General features: G+C 36.7%; 2 protein-coding genes across 6 annotated transcripts; both read right to left on the bottom strand.

Annotated features, from left to right (window-relative positions):
* Positions 1-41: 41 nt before the first annotated feature.
* On the bottom strand, positions 42-11,049 carry LOC125256848 (inter-alpha-trypsin inhibitor heavy chain H3-like). 2 transcript variants are annotated; one of them, XM_048173101.1, is made up of 22 exons: positions 10,895-11,049; positions 10,237-10,400; positions 9,739-9,843; positions 9,494-9,656; positions 9,305-9,415; positions 9,076-9,204; positions 8,842-8,958; positions 8,404-8,572; positions 8,216-8,326; positions 7,748-7,929; positions 7,470-7,649; positions 6,059-6,186; positions 5,818-5,990; positions 5,116-5,154; positions 4,591-4,728; positions 3,766-3,795; positions 3,625-3,681; positions 2,303-2,416; positions 2,026-2,200; positions 1,775-1,923; positions 481-565; positions 42-401 (listed from the first exon to the last, which is right to left on the bottom strand). In XM_048173101.1, exons 1-22 carry the CDS (start codon positions 10,970-10,972, stop codon positions 287-289), a joined length of 2,712 nt encoding a protein of 903 aa, XP_048029058.1. In that variant the 5' UTR covers positions 10,973-11,049; the 3' UTR covers positions 42-286. The 2 variants fall into 2 exon arrangements, with proteins under 2 accessions (XP_048029058.1, XP_048029059.1); XM_048173102.1 differs by having other exon boundaries at positions 3,787-3,795.
* A 109-nt stretch (positions 11,050-11,158) lies between these two features.
* Positions 11,159-22,645, bottom strand: LOC125256847 (inter-alpha-trypsin inhibitor heavy chain H3-like). 4 transcript variants are annotated; one of them, XM_048173096.1, is made up of 22 exons: positions 22,490-22,645; positions 21,581-21,744; positions 21,215-21,319; positions 20,968-21,130; positions 20,779-20,889; positions 20,550-20,678; positions 20,317-20,433; positions 19,888-20,056; positions 19,701-19,811; positions 19,225-19,406; positions 18,948-19,127; positions 18,624-18,751; positions 18,383-18,555; positions 17,723-17,761; positions 17,389-17,538; positions 16,156-16,182; positions 16,012-16,068; positions 15,801-15,914; positions 12,350-12,524; positions 12,103-12,251; positions 11,612-11,696; positions 11,159-11,531 (listed from the first exon to the last, which is right to left on the bottom strand). In XM_048173096.1, the coding sequence occupies exons 1-22, from the start codon at positions 22,565-22,567 to the stop codon at positions 11,417-11,419; spliced, it is 2,721 nt and encodes a 906-aa protein (XP_048029053.1). In that variant the 5' UTR covers positions 22,568-22,645; the 3' UTR covers positions 11,159-11,416. The 4 variants fall into 4 exon arrangements, with proteins under 4 accessions (XP_048029053.1, XP_048029054.1, XP_048029057.1 ...); XM_048173097.1 differs by lacking the exon at positions 16,156-16,182; XM_048173100.1 differs by lacking the exons at positions 11,159-11,531; positions 11,612-11,696; positions 12,103-12,251; positions 12,350-12,524 and adding exons at positions 14,958-14,975; positions 15,092-15,201.

Below are 22,645 nucleotides of genomic sequence, written 5' to 3'. Positions count from 1 at the left end.
AGGCATGCTTCTTTAGAAAATATACTTGTAAATACTTCAGATTCTGTAGAAGTTTGTTGCTGTGTTTATTTTATTATCAGACATGACCTCAAAAAATTCATACTTTACAGAAATAATTACAATCAATTCTTAGAAAGGCACCAATCAAAGGGTTGCTATGTATACATAAAATTTATAGATAGACAGTTTATTGTCAATGACTGAAAAAACACTTAAAACAAACATCAGCAAGTGTTTTACACAGAAACATGCTCTATCCCAGTTTATAATTTGTCCACTTTGAACTCTACAGCTGAGTGACAGTGAAATCAGAAATGTCTCCCTGCATCACAGCCTGGAACGGGACAAGCAAACATCTGATAACTGGAGTTGAAGGAAGTGTGTAGTCTGTGACATCCTCCCTACAGATACATTCATAGATTAAAACAGATATATAATAAAAGAAAAAATCAGCTGTGTTTGTATCTTTTGATCACTTACCAGCTCGCCTTCACTTCCTGGTCCATTATCTTTAGAGTTGGTGTTTGAGATCCTTGAATCTCCTCATATGAAGCCTCAGCTTTTCCTTCAACATTAGTCAGTTATTTAGATTTTATCCCGTGATGGTTTAATAAAGCAAGTTACAAAACAGAAATTACCATTTAATTGCTCACCCAGCTAACAAAAATATGTTCTCTGCTATGCTGCTGCTGCAGAGCAACTATGGATTTGTTATTGCTAATAGATACACAGACATGCTGCAGTGAGCATGTAAGATATGCTGCTGCATAAATAGACATACATAAATCTCAACATGTTCTCCAACCAATACGCCTATATAGGTCATTTGTCACTTCCCTGAAATATGTCCCATAGGAGCGTTTACTAAAGTTGTGCCACAACAGGACACTTTCATTTTAATGCATTGTTCCCTTTTATCTGTGTCATATTTTGGGTTTCGCATAGCTCATTTGGCAGAGCATTGCAATATACAACGATATGCAATCATGTGATCATGCGATCGTGAATTCGATCCCAGGGAACGCATTTGCTTATAAAGTGTATATGCACTATAAATTACTAAGGGTAGGTTTAGGGATGGGGGCGGGTGTAGTCGTTAATAAAAAAAATGACTTTTGCTAAATGGAAATAGGAGAAATGGTGTAAAAAGTCCACACATTGCTTTTAAATGAACACGCATTTTGTAACGACAGTCATACATTATGTCATGATGACAGACGTAACATGACACTGTCATTATTTTTATGCCAGCTAGAGGGCGCATGACTTTAAAACGTAAATATAGGTAATAATAAGGTAATTGAAAAACAACTTATAGGGTCGTTTTTTTTTTTTTTTTTTTTTGGAGGACAGTCTGATAAATCCAGTAGCAGATCTAGGCAGGTGGAGCTAGAGACTACTATCTCATTGGATCCAGGATCAGCAGAGGCCAATCAGCTTGTGCCATGCGGAAATTATGTGATTGCTGGCAGATTGCATGTAAAGGACCAAATCTCTATAGTTAAGAGTTTCATGACTGAACTAGATATATAAATAACATTTTCATGCTAATGTTTTTAGAACATTAATAAAGACCAAATGATTTTAAACAAACATTCGGTTAAAGGGGTGGTATAATGCCATTTTTTTAAGTGTGTATGTGAAGTTTTAGCTCAAAAAACCCCACAGATAATTTTTATAGCATGTTCAATTTGTCACTTTGTTGCCTTTCCTTGTTAGCTGGGTCAGTTGTGATAATAAATGTTTAAATGTTTAATCAGTGAAGCATTTTTACCTAAAATACCCATCAAACTGACATCTTTTGGCTGTTGCCGAATGGCAGGCCACAGAAACACATTATGATTTTTCTTGTGAAGAAGAATAACAACGCGTATGTTTCCCATTGTAACATCCATTTCATTGCTCCGTAGAATCAGAGACACGCTGTTGAAACAGAGAAACAGATAAATGAATTCTAATTCAAAGAAAGTGGCCGTGAAACATACACAAATGTAGTAAAACACATATAGATTGAGCACTATATACCCCTCTGTACTGTGTTGAGTGGGTTCCTGGCCCCACAAAAACTCAACATCATTCTGGCCATCGTGGTATCTGATAGACCTTGTGTTTATTGTCAGGCGATGGTTTGTTTTATAATGAAAGGCAATTTGACTGAATCCCTTTCGTCTAGTCATGGATTCTCCATTCATAGAGAACTCTAAGACACACAGAAATTCATATAAGTATATGTACAAAGCATTCATTTACAAAAGAAGACATTCAAAAGGATGGGCATGTAGAGTAAATGTGTAATAGTTACCTGAAGCAGAATCCTGTAGCAGTTTGAGTTTGTGAGGAAGAGGAACATCAAAACAAAGTGGCTTAGACTGACCAGCAGCAGACAGCAGGAACCGATTGCTACGAACTGTTGGAACTAAGAGAGAACACAACCAAATGCTGTCAGGGGCACCGCTAGCAATTTTGGGCCCTATGAAAAATATGAGGTTAGGCCCCCTACTGCACCCATTCTGCACAAAACATACAAGCCAACTTAGTTATCCAAAATCTTTGTCTGCAATTTAATAATACTGATCTATTACTTTTGCTATTGCTTTTGACCACTAGATATCAGTATTTGGTCATACTTCTTCATCCAACACGAAGATGTCTGATCTCACTCTAGGCTGCGTAGCATGGGATGGAACCATGCAGTGAGTTGGGGGGTGGGGGGATAATTCAGAAATAATGCAGAAATAAGCCGTAATTTTGTTTTATTTGTAATTCTTTGGTAGATTATAAGCCTAAATCTTAAAATAACGAATTCTCATGTTTTGAGCAGCTTGTTTCCTCCACTATTTTTAGATGCATTTTTGTCAATAGAAATGTGTAATTCAGTGCTGTAATTTGACGCAACTGGCAGTAGATTTCTGTGCACGGTTCGCAGACCCGACTAATCGAGAATTGTTGTCGATGATTTTCATTATTGATTATTATCGATTATTATCGAATAGTTGTTGCAGCCTTAGATCAAACCAAGGAACGAATGAAGAGAAGATAAGTCCTGTGGAGTAGGAGCATCGACTATAGCTTCGAAATGAGCAGTATCTGCTAAGATTCCTTCTTTTGAGATCACATGACACAGGAATTTGAGGAACGTTTGGTTGAATGTGCATTTCTGCATGTTTCAGTGTCAGTTTCTAAATGACAGTGTGTAGGGTTTTGTCATATTAAGTCTGTGAAGCGGCATAAACTACCACATGATGGCTGAAGCAGCAGCGTGTGACACTGTTTTCAAAGTAACCAGATCAACATTGTGAACGGAATTCTGCAAAATTTAAGTGAAAACACCATCGATGGGATGAAATAGCTTCTCTTCCATGAAGAATGTGAATATTTAACCAAGTCAAAAACAAAAAAGATCCTAGTAGTTTCTCAGTATAACTGATTTGAGCAACCATAAATGATGCAAAACATATAGGAATTTTGAGTTTGTGATAGCGATTCCTATATAGAAAAATCACTTCCTGCCCTCCAGCTGCATTTTGCCCCACAGCATTGACATCATGTGCAAACAACCTATTATTATATAAAATTGTCCAACATAATATGGTAGGTTTCAATGTTTGAAAGATCTTTATGTACCTAACATAGTAGGGAGAACACTTTCTTCACTCTCCCATGGAATCATGGGCATTTGATCTAAGGGCAAGAGAAGGTGTAATTGATCAAATTAGGCTTACTTGACACAAGGCAAAATCAATGTTACAGTGTATTCATACGTACGAAATCTGGACATCAGCATACCATCAAAACCTAAAAAGACAAACAAAAACAATCAAACAAAAAAAAAAAAGGGGGGGGGGGGGGTCATTTTATCAATAAGTTACTGACCAAAGCACTCAATAAATCAATAAATAATGAAAAAAGTTTAATGTAACTGCATTTTGAAATAATTCAATAGAACAATAATTAAATTTATCTACTTAAATTGTACCAAATAATCTTTCTCAAATATTAATCAAATAAAACAACTATAAATCAATTTCTAATAAAACATTTCACAATAATTACTTTCACAAAACATATGCTACATTCAAATTATTTTCTTTCCATGATTTAAATGTATTTCCAATTTAATATTGAAGGGATAGGGAAAATGAAACAAGTTGTCAGTATTCTGTGTAGGTTTCTCATGTGTCACGTTCTTTTGTTCAGTTTTCCCGACACTTGTTAGTTCCTTTGGTTACCCTGATTGAGTTCAATTAGTCCCAGTTTGTCCCTTGTTAATTAGCCTTGTTTGCCCCTTTGTCTGACATGTATATATTCCCTGTGTTCTCCCTCAGTCTTTGTCGGGCATACTGCATTAGAACATTAGGGTGATAAAATGATAGGGTGAACTATCCCTTTAAGAGGCTTCATTTCTAAATCGCACCAAATGCATTATTTTCATTTAATTCCCTACACATTTTTATGTGGATTTACTCTTGATTTTGCTTTTAATAAAGCAAATTTGCAATAATTATTTGTAAAAACAAAGTAGCCAATGATAAACACATTATCGAGAAAATATAGGAGTATTTGTCAACTTTTAGAAGGAAAAAGACATACCATGGATCCATGGATGAGCAGGAGGCGGACGAAGCCAACCACCACCCAGACCGTGTCGACCAGGCTGACCAGGTGGACCAGGCAGACCGGGCTGACCAGGCTGACCGGGACTGAAATGGTACTGACTAAATCCTGGTGCTGGGATATAAAACAAGTGGGAAAAATGTAAAGATGCAGTATACTGAATTCGACTTAAAATGAAAATTCACCCCATCTATTTTCTAAATACTTGTTATAAAACTTATTGTGAATCATCTATTAATGTGTATGTTCATTTTCTTTTTTCCTTTTTTGACCTCATAGTTTTTAATCAAAATATCATAACTGGATCTTCAACACTTTGTTCAAATAAAGTTTGTGTGGCCTAGATGGTAAAAAGGTGTATTTCATCCCAAAATCTTCATTTTTCAATAAGCAGTTTCACTCAGATGTGCATCACAATACAGAAGAAAATATCTATCGGTACTTTAAATTCTCTGCAATAGTTTGAGTAAATGAACTGTTAGTTCAACATTTTATACTTACATGCAATAGGATTATAGGATGAAGGACGGAAACCCATTACTGATTAAAAAAGAAAGAGAAAAGTGTTATTTACTGTATACAGTGGGCAACAAGACCAAGACCAAAACTGTGAAAATCTGTGATTTTCTTTTATTTAAACCTGGAAACTAAGTTTAGAATTTTGAACATTCTAAAATAAATAAATAAATCAATGTTATGACAGAAAATGAAGAAGGAATATTTAAGATTCTGCACTCAATTTTTGACAAAAGGAGACACACTGAAGTTCATGTTAATTCAAATGTACTCAAACTGTTATGTTAATATAAATGAAATATGCTATATAATGAAATAAACTATAGTAATTAATTCAAAATATTTCACAAGTGATTATGACATTTCACACCCCTTGTGTATAAATAAAAAAAATGCATAAATTCAGTATCTGAATCTATTCAAGTTCTTATACAGAATCAGATACATATAGGATGCACAAACTAAACTGATGCACAAATAAATAAACATATATTTTATTAGATGTTTTGGTTAAGCTACAATGGAGTTGATGCAAAGCTTGATTAATACATTTGTACATAACTTATTGCTGCTATCACTGTGTTTATTTTGCTGCATAAAATGGACCTTGCTGTTTTGTTAAAGGTCAAATATTTGCACAATTTCATTTACAAGGTTTGCAAGATACTAAAACAACTCAGTTTTCACCTGGAGGTCTGGGATCCTCTCCTCCCTCTTTGGGTTTGTCGGCAACTTCCACTTCATCCTTCTGTGGCTTAGTGACGACCATAGAGGTGAGGGGGGTGACAAACTGGTATTTCAGAGAGAGTTTGAGAGCTTCTTTCTCTTCATCCTCTTTCTCTTGTCCTTTAAGAAGCACTCTGAGACAGAAGGATGTCCTCAATGTCCAATTTAAAATGCAGAATGTCGTATCACTCCATAAACTTACTGTCTTTCCAGAAGTTGCTTCACTGTCAGGTAGGCCCACAGTCTCTGCATGAAATCTTCATTCTCAGGTGGGACATCACTGGGGTCTTTTATCATTACAGTGTCCTGATACGTCACACTACTGCCTTTCTGCTCAGAAATAAAAATATTGTGAACATTTTCATCTGGAATATTGTTACCACTTACACCAATAACTTTATCTGAAAACAAAGTGACAATTATTCCAAACTAGTGGTGTAATATTCAAACCGAAAAACCACGATACACCACCCATGGTACATACCGCGATACTCTCATGGCGTACCGAACGCGCCCCGCCCAGCCCACTGGATCTAGGCTACTTGAACGATACAGCGTTATAGCCTAAACACCAATAATCACAATAAGCTGCAAGTTTGTTACTTTCGATAAAGAACAAAGTGCCATCTTTCAAATTCTGTCCATGTTATCACGAAATTCAAACAAAACAAATAATGCCGTTTTGACGCTCTTTAATGTGTCGTGACAGATCAAAGCAAGGCAAGGCACGTACAGTACAGGCGCCTCATTTCAAGCGACAGCAAGGAGCACGAGTGAACGCGATCATCTCTTCCTCTTTAATACTAGTTACAGAGACATGAATGAACATCCAATGTTTAAATATACAGTACAGCTTACTAAAACGTATAATATCTCGTGTAATCGCTCAAACAGTGTTTTATCGGTGGAAAGACGTCAATAAAACAGCTAGTAAACACACAGCATTTACCTCAGGTGAGTCCACAGCTTGTTAGTTCGCCAGAGAAATGAACTATTAGCCTATGCATTATATTTTAATGAACTTGAGAGTGATGTCTTGATTATTTAATGTATGTGTAAATAAATCTGTTATGAAAACGCAGCCGCTGTGTAAATGATTATATTTTAAAGAATTGGAATAAAAACAATTTATGTAATTTAAATAATTTTATAATTAGATTTAGAAGTTGCAAAAACTGCCTTATGTGCTGAGTGTTGATTATTATATCTAAAATAAATAGCTGAATTTAGGCTAATCTTTTGGGCTCTGAACCTTCAATATTATAGTAATGTACAAATAAGGTCTCCTTTTAGTTTACAGCATTAGCAGAGATACATTTTTTTATCCTTAAGAAACTTTTAATTATAACTGAATTCATTTAAAGACAGAGACATAACTTCAGTAAATTTAAAAAAGCAATTTTGTTTTGTTTTCTCCCCCTGCTGTACCAAACCATGACTTCAAACCGAGGTACGTACTGAACCGTCAGTTTTTGTGTACTGTTACACCCCTATCCCAAACTAAACAACTGACCATCAATCATCCTTATATCCAATATAATGACCTGCCGAGAAAAAAACAGCACACTCAGTACCAATTTGATACAATTTGTAAAGCTCCATGATGATCTTACTGATACTGCAATGACTTCAGTGCTGAAACTCTCCACACTGTTGTCTGTGATTTGTCCTGAAACCACAATCTCAGAGCCGTTGAAGTACAGGTTAAAGCTGGTCTTGGTAAGGTTTGTCCCTCCTGTGTATTGAAGTTGAATATCAGTGAGGAGAGGGACGGCAACTTCATCATAGAAGCCCTACAATACAACAAACCAAAATAAAGGCTTTAAATGCATTCAAACACAGAACAGATAAGAACTGAGGATGAATTCACAGCTGATTCTCTGTAGTCCACCTGCAGCTGTAGATCAGCGTCCGAATCTTCATAAATCCTGCGAGCGACTCCACCATTTTCCAGTGACATCTTTGTCAGGAAGTCAAAGTTAACATCATGTCCAAAACCAAGACAATAGAGGGGAAACTTCAGCCCAATGGCCTTTTTCACATTGGCCATTATTCTCTCTATGTTAGTTTCACCTGTTAGAGAGAAAAATAATTTAGACTACCGACAGTACATGCTTGAAAATCAGAATTATGACATTTTTTGAATGATCAGAAAGCATGGATATATTGGACGATTTCATATTTCTTATTCTTTTCTCTTACTGACAAAGACAAGAACCAAATAATTCATGATAATAATCTTCTGGTCCTGCAGGCATTTTAATTAGTTCTAAAACCTTTTATTAACAGGTCTTCTAATGAGTGAACTAGTGCTACAATAAAACACCATTAGCTCGTGTTTGTCAGTGTGAATCTGTGCCTGAAGTGGGATCTCCATCAGTCAGCAGGATCAGGATGGAGGCGGTTCCCTCTCGTGGATGTCGATTGATCATGTCCACTCCTGCTAGAACTGCAGCGTTTATGTCTGTGGCTGAAGGAAGAACAAACACAGTTGTGTCACTTTGAGGAACAACTTTCTTACTCCCCATTTTAGTGTTAGGAACTCACCTCCTCCATCTCTGATCTCCTTCACAAATGATTTTGCATTCTCCAGGTTTTGCTTTGTAGCTTTCAGGAGTTCACGCTTCCATTTGTCAACTGAATGATCGAAGGTGATCAATCCAAAGTGGTCATCCTCATCAAGATCACTTAAAATCCTTAGCAGTGCCAAACGAGTCTAAAGAAAAACACTTCTGTCAGAAAACCTGAAAGTTATTCTTTCTCCATTATGACCGCATACTAATTAACCAGATTTTTTTTTTCTTTTTTTTTTTTTTTTACAAATTTAAACTAAGCAAATCCACAGTGATTTCAATACTGAAATCCATGTTCTTTTAACATATAAATGCAGAATGATGCAAGATCCTTCAAAAAAATGTCCTTCAGTGGTTTATTTTCATAGCTTCTTATCCTTTTGGTTGATTTGGCTGAAACGTTGACATTCACCTGATCTATTTTTCTGCCGTGCATAGAACCGCTCCGGTCAATGATAAACACCACATTTTTGGGAATACGTGGAACATCAGAGGGTGCAAAGTAGTGGACAAAATAGCCATTTGATACCTGAGAGAAACAAAAGAACATTCTGAATATCATTCATGTCTTTTTACATAGCCAGTCTTTCAAAATCATTTGCCATATTTATTTTACTCTCATAAAGCACGTTATTGATAAATGTACCATGACTTCTCCTTTGGGATTTCGTCTCTCAACATCGTATGTTATAAGCAGGTCACCATTCAGCCCATTTTCTCCACAGCTTTTACACTTGGTCTGTTGATCTCGAGTGGGGTAGAAGGTCACCCATGCCTGAAATGATCAGTTTGGTCATCTGGTCACTTTGTTTGAAGTGTAGTAGCATAATGAGAACATCTAAGCTAAGGGTTTTACCCTCATTTTAAACTCTTACGTCTTTGTCTGCTCTGGTGGTTTTGATGGCATTGGCCAGATCACCGGTGCTCAAATCTCCTTTCACCTCCAAGAAGGAAATTCCTGGTTTCTCTTGGATGTGCACATCCATCTAATGTGAGTAAAAGAAACATGATCTTTCTATACATCTAAATTGATTATTTATTTCCTTCTTTGTTTCTTCTTCTACCTTGAAATCTGCCACCGGCTGCATCGGTTGGGCATTGATGAGTAACTCATATTTGCCGAGGCGGCGCTTTAGCAGTTCTTCGTAGGTCAACTCAAAGGTCACTTTACTAAAAGCAGCCACCGACACTGAAGTTTTAAAGTCTTCTAAAGTCCTTCCAACAGATCTGAAATAGTAATTATCCCAGAATATTACTAAACATGCGATAAAAATACATTTTATGGACCTATTTTTTTAATGTCCAGTACTTGATCAGTCCAGCACTTTGTCCTCGAGATACTGCTTCACTGTACTGCTGCTGAGCTTCCTGTTTTTCCTTCACAACACCATCATATGTCTTCCCCTCTATGGTCCTATGGAGAAAATGACAATGACATCCTCTTAATACTGTATGTGTATTTCATACATACAGCATTTCACAAAATCATTTATAAATCTTTCCCCCCCATTTCACAGACAAGGCTTAAGCTAGTCCTAGACTAAAATGCATGTTAGAGCTGTTTTGACAGATATTAAAATATGTCAGTGCCATTGTTTTGTCTCAAGATGCACACCAGTAATGTTTTTTTTTTTCAAGTGTACATTTATCAAAATTACTTAAATATCCTATTGAACCTGTCTGTGAAATCGAGCCTTTATTTTGTTGTTGTTTAGCTGCATTAGAATGGACATGACCTGAGACCAAAATATAAATGGCTTCTTTACCACTTTATCTCTACTTATATAACACAACTCATGTTCCCTACATTCTGAATTTGCTGATGAAGGCAGTCTTGGGTATCTTGACCTCAAACTGGATCTCTTGAGATTCATTCAGTGTGTTCGCCACACGGCTTGTGATGACCGTTGTGGCGTAGCGACTGGTGACCGTGGAGTTAATGTAGAAGCTGTATATATCCACATCTTGTTTCTGTTGAGACATCAAACAGTTCAGTCACATTGGATGGTGCACATTTACTCCTCCTTTTTGTGTGGGATTGTTCAAATATTTACTGCACAAATGGCATGAAGAAAAGGCCTTTGGACTAAACAACAAATACATTTTGATGACTACATCTCAGTGTAAACTATTGAGCAATAGATAGTTCTCTTTACTCAAACTGCATTTTAAATGATACACTGCTGTTCAAAAATCAGTACAATCTTTAATTTCCGAAAGAAGAAAAAACCTCTTGAATCAGTAATTTTGTGAAATATTTTTGCAGTTTAAAATATTACATTTTAGAATATAATTTATTCCTGTGATGCAAAGCTGAATTTTCCGCATCATTACTCCAGTCTTCAGTGTCACATGATCCTTCAGAAATCATTCTAATATGCTGATTTTCTGCTTAAGAAACATTTGTTATTAGTGTTAAAAACACTACACATCATCTTCATCTTAAACTGAGATTTGACCCTCACCTTCTTCACAGGTTGTGAACTGGCTGAGATGAGAAAGACGCTCAAGAGAATCAGTCTGAGAGCTGCTCGATCCATCATGACCTGCTCAGAAAACAGACCTCAAAACACACACTCCTTTAAACTCCTGACCACATCATGCGATTGGCTATTATTGACCGGATTCAGGAACCACCCCCTTTATTAGTAATCAAAGTCTCTTGAACTCCTCAAAAGTCAATATTGAGGCAAGTTTTTTTTAGAAAATATACTTGTAAATACTTCAGATTCTGTAGAAGTTTGTTGCTGTTTTTATTTTATTATCAGACATGACCTCAAAAAATTCATACTTTACAGAAATAATTACAATCAATACTTAGAAAGGCACCAATCAAAGGGTTGCTATGTATACATCAAGTTTATAGATATATACATAGATAGACAGTCTATTGTCAATGACTGAAAAAAATACTTAAAACAAACGTCAGCAAGTGTTTTACACAGAAACATGGTCTATCACAGTTTATAATTTGTCCACTTTGAACTCTACAGCTGAGTGAGAGTGAAATCAGAAATGTCTCCCTGCATCACAGCCTGGAACGGGACAAGCAAACATCTGATAACTGGAGTTGAAGGAAGTGTGTAGTCTGTGACATCCTCCCTACAGATACATTCATAGATTAAAACAGATATATAATAAAAGAAAAAAATCAGCTGTGTTTGTATCTTTTGATCACTTACCAGCTCGCCTTCACTTCCTGGTCCATTATCTTTAGAGTTGGTGTTTGTGATCCTTGAATCTCCTCATATGAAGCCTCAGCTTTTCCTTCAACATTATTCAGTTATTGAGATTTTATCCCGTGATGGTTTAATAAAGCAAGTTACAAATCAGAATTTACCATTTAATTGCTCACCCAGCTAACAGAAATATGTTCTCTGCTACGCTGCTGCTGCTGCAGAACAACTATGGACTTGCTACTGCTAACAGATACACTGCTGTGAGCATGTAAGATATGCTGCTGCTGCATTAATAAATATACATAAATCCATTAGCAGATCTAGGCAGGTGGAGCTGGAGGAGGTGGAACATTCTGCTAATGTTACTGGAAGAACGTTTGTTCATATCTTGAGAGAACCTTGCAAAAACACTTAAAGCTCTAAGAACATTCCCTGTTAGCTGGGACAGTTGTGTTAATACATGATTAAATGTTTAATCAGTGAAGCACTCTTACCTAAAATACCCATCAAACTGACATCTTTTGGCTGTTGTCGAACGCCAGGCCACAGAAACACATCACCATTTTTCTTGTGAAGAAGAACAACAACGCGTATGTTTCCCATTGTAACGTCCATTTCATTGCTCCGTAGAATCAGAGACACGCTGTTGAAACAGAGAAACGGATAAATGAATTCTAATTCACAGAATGTGGCTATAACATACACAAATGTTGTAAAACATATAGATTGAGCACTATATACCCCTCTGTACTGTGTTGAGTGGGTTCCTGGCCCCACAAAAACTCAACATCATTCTGGCCATCGTGGTAACTGATAGACCTTGTGTTTATTGTCAGGCGATGGTTTGTTTTGTAATGAAAGACAATTTGACTGAATCCATTTTGTCTATTCTTGGATTTTCCATTCATAGAGAACTCTAAGACACACAGAAATTCATATAAGTGTATGTACAAAACATTCATTTAAAAAAGACATTCAAAAGGATGGGCATGTAGAGTAAAGGCCCGTTCACACCAAGATCGATAACTATAAAGAAAACTATAACGATAACTATATTTGCATCCACACCAACGAGCGATAACGGTCTGTTTGTTCTGAGCTCATGTGCTGCGGTTTCAAAGTGTGTACCTGTTTTTGCTGTTCTTGTTGCATTTACACAGCTTTAACCAGCAGATGTCCTCAGCATGCTATGTCTCGAATTAATAGCTAGTGTAATTGATCTAATCTAGTCTTTTTCACTGCAACTTCAAAGTAAGCAAGACAATGTTGTCGAAACTAGGGCTAGATATTTTATTTTACACCGTTTGCTAGCCTGGCATAATGATCACATCTTACCATTTATTCCAAGGGTACGTCTGATTGTTTTCTATACAGCGGGTAAAATAAGTATTGAACATGTCCCCATTTTTTTCAGTAAATGAAAGCGCTAGCGCAAGTTCTACCAGGAAGACTTAGGCCGCGTTCCACTCCAGTTTTAGACACGCACTCGCAAACTTTCCTAAACACTTCCCCTTGGGGGAATCCCTGCCACCATTTTGAAGTGCATTCCACTTCATGAAGTGGACGAGGGAAGTTTATATGGACAGACCCTCGCTCCCTCGATTTTAACTGAGAGAGCGAGTCTACTTCACATGTACACTTCAGGCAGCTCCACAATGCAACACGATTATGACGTCACTGCATATCACGTTTAATTTACCCCACCACAAACAACTCTCTGATATATTAATTATTTTTTAAACATTTTAAACATATATACATATATACATATAAAATGCTGTATTAAACAATTTTGTAAGGGGAAAAAATAAATAATGAATCCACTCCATTGCGGATTCCGAGTGATCAAGGGCTGAGGATGTTCCAGTTCAGCCCACTGCAAAGGTTCCGCCAGTAGAGGCACTCGTGCAGCGTAAGCAATGACATACATCCGATTCAACGAGACTGAGGGAAGTTAGCGAGGGAAAAAAACGAACTGGAACGCAGTCTTAATGTCATGTCATCCTTCGTAATAAGTCTGGCCAATCACTGCTTGACACCTGGCATAAATGAGCACTGAATTCTGTTTCATGTTCGCAATTGATGCCGCTGACTTGCCCCTCCATCCTCCCCACCACCACAAGGTTGGCCCCGTCCATCCATCGTGGGTAGGCTCCGCCCCTGCCTTCATCTTCAGGCAGGATCAGCCGAATCTGCATCCCCAGGATTCGGGCGAAGGATGGGGCCTACGCCAAAGAACTTCAGTACAACTAAGCATGAAACGTTGTACCATGTTTAGTTCTAACGTCCAGCACTACCATCTGTTTATACTTTACAGAATAAATAACATGTAAATGTTTACCTGCCCTCTGAGTCTTTATGGTAGAAATATATTTCTAAAGGTGCTATTGACATGAAATTTTCAAACTATAGATGTCCATAAATTAAGTTATGTGTAATAATGTTAAATGACACAGGGAAAACGTATTGAACACACTTACTGAAATTTATTTCATACTTCGTACAAAAGCCTTTGTTGGTAATGACAGCTTCAAGACACCTCCTGTATGGAGAAACTAGTTGCAGGCATTGCAGTGATTTTGGCCCATTCTTCTTCAAATCTTGAAGGTTCCCTGGGCCTCTTCTATGAACTCTGATCTTTAGTTCTTTTCATAGATTTTCAATTGGATTCAAGTCAGGTGGTTCTAGCAGCTTTATTTTCTTTCTCTGAAACCAATTGAGAGTTTCCTTGGCTGTGTGTTTGGGATCATTGTCTTGCTGAAATGTCCACCCTCGTTCATCTTCATAATCCTGGTAGATGGCAGCAGATTTTTATCAAGAATGTCTCTGTACATTTTTCCATTCATCCTTCAATACATGAAGTTTGCCAGTACCGTATGCTGAAAAACAGACCCACCATGTACCATGATGTTCCCACCTCTAAACTTCACTGTTGGTATGGTGTTTTTGGGGTGATGTGCAGTGCCATTTCTCCTCCAAACATGGTGTGTATTATGGCATCCAAAGCGTTCAATTTTGGTCTCATCTGACCAGACTATTTTCTCCCAGTATTTCACAGGCTTGTCCAAATGTTGTGCAGCAAACTTTAAACAAGTTTCAACGTGTTTTTTCTTCAGCAATGGAGTCTAGTGTGGTGAGCATGCATACAGGCCATGGCGGTTGAGTGCGTTATTTTTTTTTTATTTTTTTTTTGAAACAATTGTACCTGCCAATTCCAGGTCTTTTTGAAGCTGTCCACAGGTGATCCTTGGCTCTTGGACAACTCTTCAGATAATTCTTTTCACTCCTCTGTCTGTCAGAAATCTTGCGAGGATTATGGTGACATGATGTTCTTTCCACTTCTGGATTATGGTTCTAACACTGCTCACTGGAACATTCAGAAGTTTTGAAATCCTTCTGTAACCAATGCCATCAGTATTTTTTGCAACAATAAGGCTGTGAAGGTCTGGAGAGAGCTCTTTGCTTTTAGCGATTTTTTTTTACCGTATCAACTGCTAGTTGACAGTTATCATGGACCGGGATTAATTCTGTGTTGGTCTGCTGTTTGCCTGAACTTTGACCTCTTGCCTGTTTGATTCTCTTTCTTGCATTTCCTGTGGATTAGACGATTCGTGGACTGATTATCTGGTTTTTGAAGATTGCCTGGACTGTGATTATTTGCTGCTCTATTGAGTTGAGTTTGGCCCTGAGCTTTGTGCTCATTGTCAGTTATTTGAGGTAAATTAATACAAATTATTGAGCATATCTTTTGGGACCTTATATCCCATGCCTTTTTGTGTTCAATACTTTGTGTCATTTAACATGGATTGCATGGGTGGCGTGTTCAATACTTATTTTACCTGCTGTATATCCATTTTCTTTAAAGTAGCCTTGAAAAAGGGGTTTGAAGTGTCAAACATTGGTGTCTTTTTCTGGATCTCGATGTTTAATTCTCCGCAATGTCATCTGCCATTTTAAATGCGCAAGCCCTTAAATTAGAATGGATTCTGATTGGCTGCCTGTGTTTTATCGTTCAACAGCTGGAAAAAAATTGTTCTGAAAGTAAACCCAAGGATATAGTTTCTCTATATTGTTATCGTTATAGCTGTGCTTTTCTTTTATATTTAGAACGATTTTTAGAACTATATCTTTATCGTTATCTTTACAAGTTATCATTCTTGGTGTGAACGGGCCTTAAATGTGTAATAGTTACCTGAAGCAGAATCCTGTAGCAGTTTGAGTTTGTGAGGAAGAGGAACGTCAAAACAAAGAGGCTTAGACTGACCAGCAGCAGACAGCAGGAACCGATTGCTACGAACAATTGGAACTAAGAGAGAACACAACCAAATGCTGTATCATAATTATTAGATAAAATTGTCCAACATAATACAGTAGGTTTGTACGTTTGAGAGATGTTTATCTACCTGACATGGTAGAGAGAACAGGTTTTTGACTTCTCTGTGTAATCGTTGGCGTTTCATCTGAGGGCAAGAGAAGGTGCAATTGATCAAATTAGACTTACTTCAAAGTTTTATTCCTTAAATCAAATTTAGTGTATTCATATGTACCATAAGCGTGCAGCATGTCACTTAAATCTAAAAAATAAAAAAATGGGGGAGGGGGTAGTCATTAAAAAGCAGATGCATCTTTTCATGCTAAGTCAGTTTATCAATACGTTACTGACCACAGCACAATAAATAATGACATTTAATGTAACAATGCATTTTGAAATAATTAAATAGAAGTAATTAAATTGTACCAAATAATTTCTCAAATATTTATCAAATAAAACAATTACTAATAAAACATTTAATAATAATTACAAAACATTTTCTTTTCACGATTTCAATGTATTTTCCAAATGTTGCTTTTAATACTGAAGGGACAGTGAAAATGAAACTAGTCATCATTCATTCACCCTGGTGTTGTTTTAATGCAGTATACTCTTCTGTCTTTTTCAAAACCATGAAAGGAGAACGCAACATAATTTATAAACAATGGCTAGAAAAGTATCTGTGTTTCTTCACTGAGTTGAATCTCCGGACAGGAACTCCGGTTGTCAGATGACAGTCAGAATGACAGTTAAATGATATGTGAACGCGATAACTTCTCATTGTGACGAACAACGGATATATTCACCTCAAAGAAGAAGGTACATAGATTGCATTTCATGTTGCATTTTTATTAATCTCGATTTCTCACAACTTGAGTGTTTTTCTGGGCAAGTCGGAGTGAACTGAAGTGCTAATAGAGTCTCACAGATGCACAGATGAACACAGAAGACCAACAGCCAAAGTCAGGATTTTCATTAAATGATACATTACATTTCCATTTGTTTTTACCAAACTCACAGAAAACTTGAAATATACAATACGTGTTGTATGGGATCGTACTAAGATGCTTTTGAATGTTTTTTTTATGAAGCTTGATGCTGGATGCAATTCATTGCCATTATATTGATGAGCGTGAGTGGGACATTTATTTTTATTATCCTCCTTTTGTGGTCCACAATAAAAAGAAAGAAAGAAGGGCATACTGTATTAGAACATTAGGGTGAGAAAATGATAGGGTGAACTATCCCTTTAAGAGGCTTCATTTCTAAATCCCAACTAAAGCATTATTTTATTTATTTTCATTTAATTCTCTACACATTTTTTATGTGGATTTACTCTTGATTTTGCTTTTAATAAAGCAAATTTGCAGTAATTATTTGTAAAAACAAAAACAAAGCATGCAGTGATAAACACATTCTCGAGAAAGAATAGGAGTCTTTGTCAACTTTTAGAAGAAAAAAGGCATACCACTCAACCCTGGATGAGCAGCAGACGGAACAGTTTGACCGAGCAGAACAGGCCGAACTGGCAGAGCAGGTCGAACAGTCCGAGGACGCTTCGTGGGAGGATAGGGCCGACTGGGCTGATGCTGACTGAAATGGTTCTGAATTCTTAGTGCTGGGATATAAAACAAGTGGGTTATTTCATCCCAAAATCTTATTCACTTTTTGATGAGCAGTTTCACTCAGATGTGCTTCACAATACAGAAGAAAATATCTGTTTGTACTTCCATTTCATCACAACATTAATTCTCTGCAATAGTTTGAGTAAATGAACTGTTAGTTCAACATTTTATACTTACATAAAGTAGGATTCCGAGATGAAGGACGGAAACCCATTACTGATTAAAAAAGAAAGAGAAAAGTGTTATTCACAGTATACAGAGGGCAACAAGTCCAAGACCAAAACTGTGAAAATCTGTGATTTTCTTTCATTTAAAACGTGGGGGGAATAAGTTTAGAATTTTGAACATTCTTAAACAAATTAATGTTATGACAGAAAATGAAGAAGAATATTTGAGATTCATTTTTGACAAAAGAGACATACTGAAGTTCATGTTAATTGAAACTGTTATACTGATAATATATTTTGTAATGAAATAAACTGAACAGTAATTAATTAAAACTATTTTACGAGTGATTATGTCATTTCAACCTCCTTGTGTAAATAAAAATAAATGCGTGAATACAGTCGCTGAATCTATTCAAGTTCAGATACACAATCAGATACATATAGGATGCACAAATAAAGTAGTATCATGTATTTTATCAGATGTTTTGGTTAACCTATGATGCAGTTGATGCAAAGCTTGATTAATACATTCGTACTGTAACTTTTCATATTGCTGCCGTCACCGTCACTGTGTTTATTTTGCTGCATAAAATGGACCTTACTCTTTTGTCAAAGGTCAAATATTTGCACACTTTCATTTACAAGGTTTGTAAAACAACTCAGTTCTCACCTGGAGGTCTGGGATCCTCTTTTCCCTCGTTGGGTTTGTCGGAAACTTCCACTTCATCTTCCTGTGGCTTAGTGACGACCATAGAGGTGAGGGGGGTGACAAACTGGTATTTCAGAGAGAGTTTGAGAGCTTCTTTCCCTTCATCCTCTTTCTCTTGTCCTTTAAGAAGCACCCTGAGACAGAAAGATGTCCTCAATGTCCAACTTAAAATGCAGAATGTCGTATCACTCCATAAACTTACTGCCTTTCCAGAAGTTGCTTCACTGTAAGGTAGGCCCACAGTCTCTGCATGAAATCTTCATTCTCAGGTGGGACATCACTGGGGTCTTTTATCATTACAGTGTCCTGATACGTCACATTACTGCCTTTCTGTTTGGAAATAATAATACTAATGAACATTTTCATCAGGAATGTTCACCAATAACTTAATCTGAAAACAAAGTGACCATTATTCCAAACTCTTAAATTGACCATCAATGATCCTTATATCCAATATAATGACCTGCCGAGATAAAAACAGCCCACTCAATCCCTACCAATTTATAAAGCACCATGATGATCTTACTGATACTGCAATGACTTCAGTGCTGAAACTCTCCACACTGTTGTCTGTGATTTGTCCTGAAACCACAATCTCAGAGCCGTTGAAGTACAGGTTAAAGCTGGTCTTGGTAAGGTTTGTCCCTCCTGTGTATTTAAGTTGAATATCAGCGAGGAGAGGGACGGCAACTTCATCATAGAAGCCCTACAATATAACAAACCAAAATAAAGGCTTTAAATGCATTCAAACACAGAACAGATAAGAACTAGGATGAATTCACAGCTGATTCTCTGTAGTCCACCTGCAGCTGTAGATCAGCGTCCGAATCTTCATAAATCCTGCGAGCGACTCCACCATTTTCCAGTGACATCTTTGTCAGGAAGTCAAAGTTAACATCATGTCCAAAACCAAGACAATAGAGAGGAAACTTCAGCCCAATGGCCTTTTTCACATTGGCCATTATCCTCTCTATGTTAGTTTCACCTGTTAGAAAGAAAAAATAAGTTAGACTACCAACAGTACATGCTTGAAAATCAGAATTATGACATTTTTTGAATGATCAGAAAACAATGGATGCATTGGACAATTTCATATTTCTTATTCTTTTCTTTTACTGACAAAGACAAGAACCAAATAATTCATGATAATAATCTTCTGGTCCTGCAGGCATTTTAATTAGGTCTAAAACCTTTTATCAACAGGTCTTCTAATTAGACTGAGTGAACTAGTGCTACAATAAAACACCATTAGCTCGTGTTTGTCAGTGTGAATCTGTGCCTGAAGTGGGATCTCCATCAGTCAGCAGGATCAGGATGGAGGCGGTTCCCTCTCGTGGATGTCGAATGATCATGTCCACTCCTGCTAGAACTGCAGCGTTTATGTCTGTGGCTGAAGGAAGAACAAACACAGTTGTGTCACTTTGAGGAACAACTTTCTTACTCCTCATTTAGTGTTAGGAACTCACCTCCTCCATCTCTGATCTCCTTCACAAAAGATTTTGCATTCTCCAGGTTTTGCTTGGTAGCTTTCAGGAGTTCACGCTTCCATGTGTCAACTGAATGATCGAAGGTGATCAATCCAAAGTGGTCATCCTCATCAAGATCACTTAAAATTTTTAGCAGTGCCAAACGAGTCTAAAGAAAAACACTTCTGTCAGAAAACCTGAAAGTTATTCTTTCTCCATTATGACTGTATACTAATTTACCAGATTTTTTTTACTAATTTAAATTAAGCAAATCCACAGTGATTTGAATACTGAAATCCCTGTTCTTTAAACATAAAAATGCAGAATGATGCAAGATCCATCAAAAAATTTACTTCAGTGGTTTTACCATCAAAATTATTTATAGCTTCTTATCCTTTTGTTTGATTTGGCTGAAATGTTGACATTTACCTGATCTATTTTTCTGCCGTGCATAGAACCGCTCCGGTCAATGATAAACACCACATTTTTGGGAATACGTGGAACATCAGAGGGTGCAAAGTAGTGGACAAAATAGCCATTTGATACCTGAGAGAAAACAAAAGAACATTCTGCATATCATTCATGTCCTTTTACATAGCCAGTCTTTCAAAATCATTTTCCATATTTATTACTCTCATAAAGCACATTATTGATAAATGTACCATGACTTCTCCTTTAGGATTTAATCTCTCAACATCATATGTTATAAGCAGGTCACCATTCAGCCCATTTTCTCCACAGCTTTTACACTTGGTCTGTTGATCTCGAGTGGGGTAGAAGGTCACCCATGCCTGAAATGATCAGTTTGGTCATCTGGTCACTTTGTTTGAAGTGTAGTAGCATAATGAGAACATCTAAGCTAAGGGTTTTACCCTCATTTTAAGCTCTTACGTCTTTGTCTGCTCTGGTGGTTTTGATGGCATTGGCCAGATCACCGGTGCTCAGATCTCCTTTCACCTCCAAGAAGGAAATTCCTGGTTTCTCTTGGATGTGTACATCCATCTAATGTGAGTAAAAGAAACATGATCTTTCTATCCATCTAAATTGATGATCTATTTCCCTCTTTGTTTCTTCTTCTACCTTGAAATCTGCCACCGGCTGCATCGGTTGGGCATTGATGAGTAACTCATATTTGCCGAGGCGGCGCTTTAGCAGTTCTTCGTAGGTCAACTCAAAGGTCACTTTACTAAAAGCAGCCACCGTCACTGAAGTTTTAAAGTCTTCTAAAGTCCTTCCAACAGATCTGAAATAGAAATGAATCACAGAATATTACTAAACATGCTATAAAAACACATTTTATGGACCTATTTTTTTTTATGTTCAGTACTTGATCAGTCCAGCACTTTGTCCTCGAGATACTGCTTCACTGTACTGCTGCTGAGCTTCCTGTTTTTCCTTCACAACACCATCATATGTCTTCCCCTCTATGGTCCTATGGAGAAAATGACAATGACATCCTCTTAATATGTGTATTTCATACATACAGTACAGCATTTCATAAAATAATTTATAAATCTTTCCCCGGTTTCACAGACAAAGCTTAAGCTATTCCTAGACTAAAATGCATGTTAGAGCTGTTTTAACTGAAAGCAACTTGTACTGACAGATCTTAAAATAATTGTTTTGTCTCAAAATGCACACCAGTAATGTTTTTTTTTTTTTTCAAATGTACATTTATACTCATGTTCCCTACATTCTGAATTTGCTGATGAAGGCAGTCTTGGGTATCTTGACCTCAAACTGGATCTCTTGAGATTCATTCAGTGTGTTCGCCACACGGCTTGTGATGACCGTTGTGGCGTAGCGACTGGTGACCGTGGAGTTAATGTAGAAGCTGTATATATCCACATCTTGTTTCTGTTGAGACATCAAACAGTTCAGTCATATTGGATGGTGCACATTTACTCCTTTTTGTGTGGGATTGTTCAAATATTTACTGCACGAAAATGGCATGAAGAAAAGGCCTTTGGACTAAACAACAAATACATTTTGATGACTACATCTCAGTGTAAACTACTGAGCAATAGATAGTTCTCTTTACTCAAACTGCATTTTAAATGATACACTGCTGTTCAAAAATCAGTACGATCTTTAATTTCTGAAAGAAGTTTCTTAGGCTCACCAATGCTGCATTAATTTGATCTAAATAAACCTCTTAAATCAGTAATTTTGTGAAATATTTCTGCAGTTTAAAATATTACATTTTGAAATAGTTTATTTCTGTGATGCACAGCTGAATTTTCAGCATCATTACTCCAGTCTTCAGTGTCACATGATCCTTCAGAAATAATTCTAATATGCTGATTTTCTGCTAAATAAAGTTTTGTTATTAGTGTTAAAAACACTAATTTTAATTTAGTGGAAACCGTGATACTTTTTTTTTTTTGATTCTTTGATGAATAAAGCTTTTATATGAAATAGAAATATTTTGTAACATTATAAATGTCTAGACTGTCATGTTTGATCAATTTAAGTATTAAAAAACTTTTGAACACTGTATATTCAACATGTTTGAATCTAGTTTGTTTGGATCTTCATCTCAAATACAAATAGTTAATTTTATAATTTTCATCTTCATCTTAATCTGAGATTTGACCCTCACCTTCTTAACAGGTTGTGAACTGGCTGAGATGAGAAAGACGCTCAAGAGAATCAGTCTGAGAGCTGCTCGATCCATCATGACCTGCTCAGAAAACAGACCTCGAAACACACACTGCTTTAAACTCCCGTCATCATGTGATTGGCTATTATTCACAGG

The sequence above is a fragment of the Megalobrama amblycephala genome, linkage group LG21 (genome assembly GCF_018812025.1).
Source record: "Megalobrama amblycephala isolate DHTTF-2021 linkage group LG21, ASM1881202v1, whole genome shotgun sequence".
Lineage (NCBI taxonomy): Eukaryota > Metazoa > Chordata > Actinopteri > Cypriniformes > Xenocyprididae > Megalobrama > Megalobrama amblycephala.
Note: the sequence above shows the minus strand (reverse complement) of the source record. Positions and strands in the feature narration are given on the sequence as shown.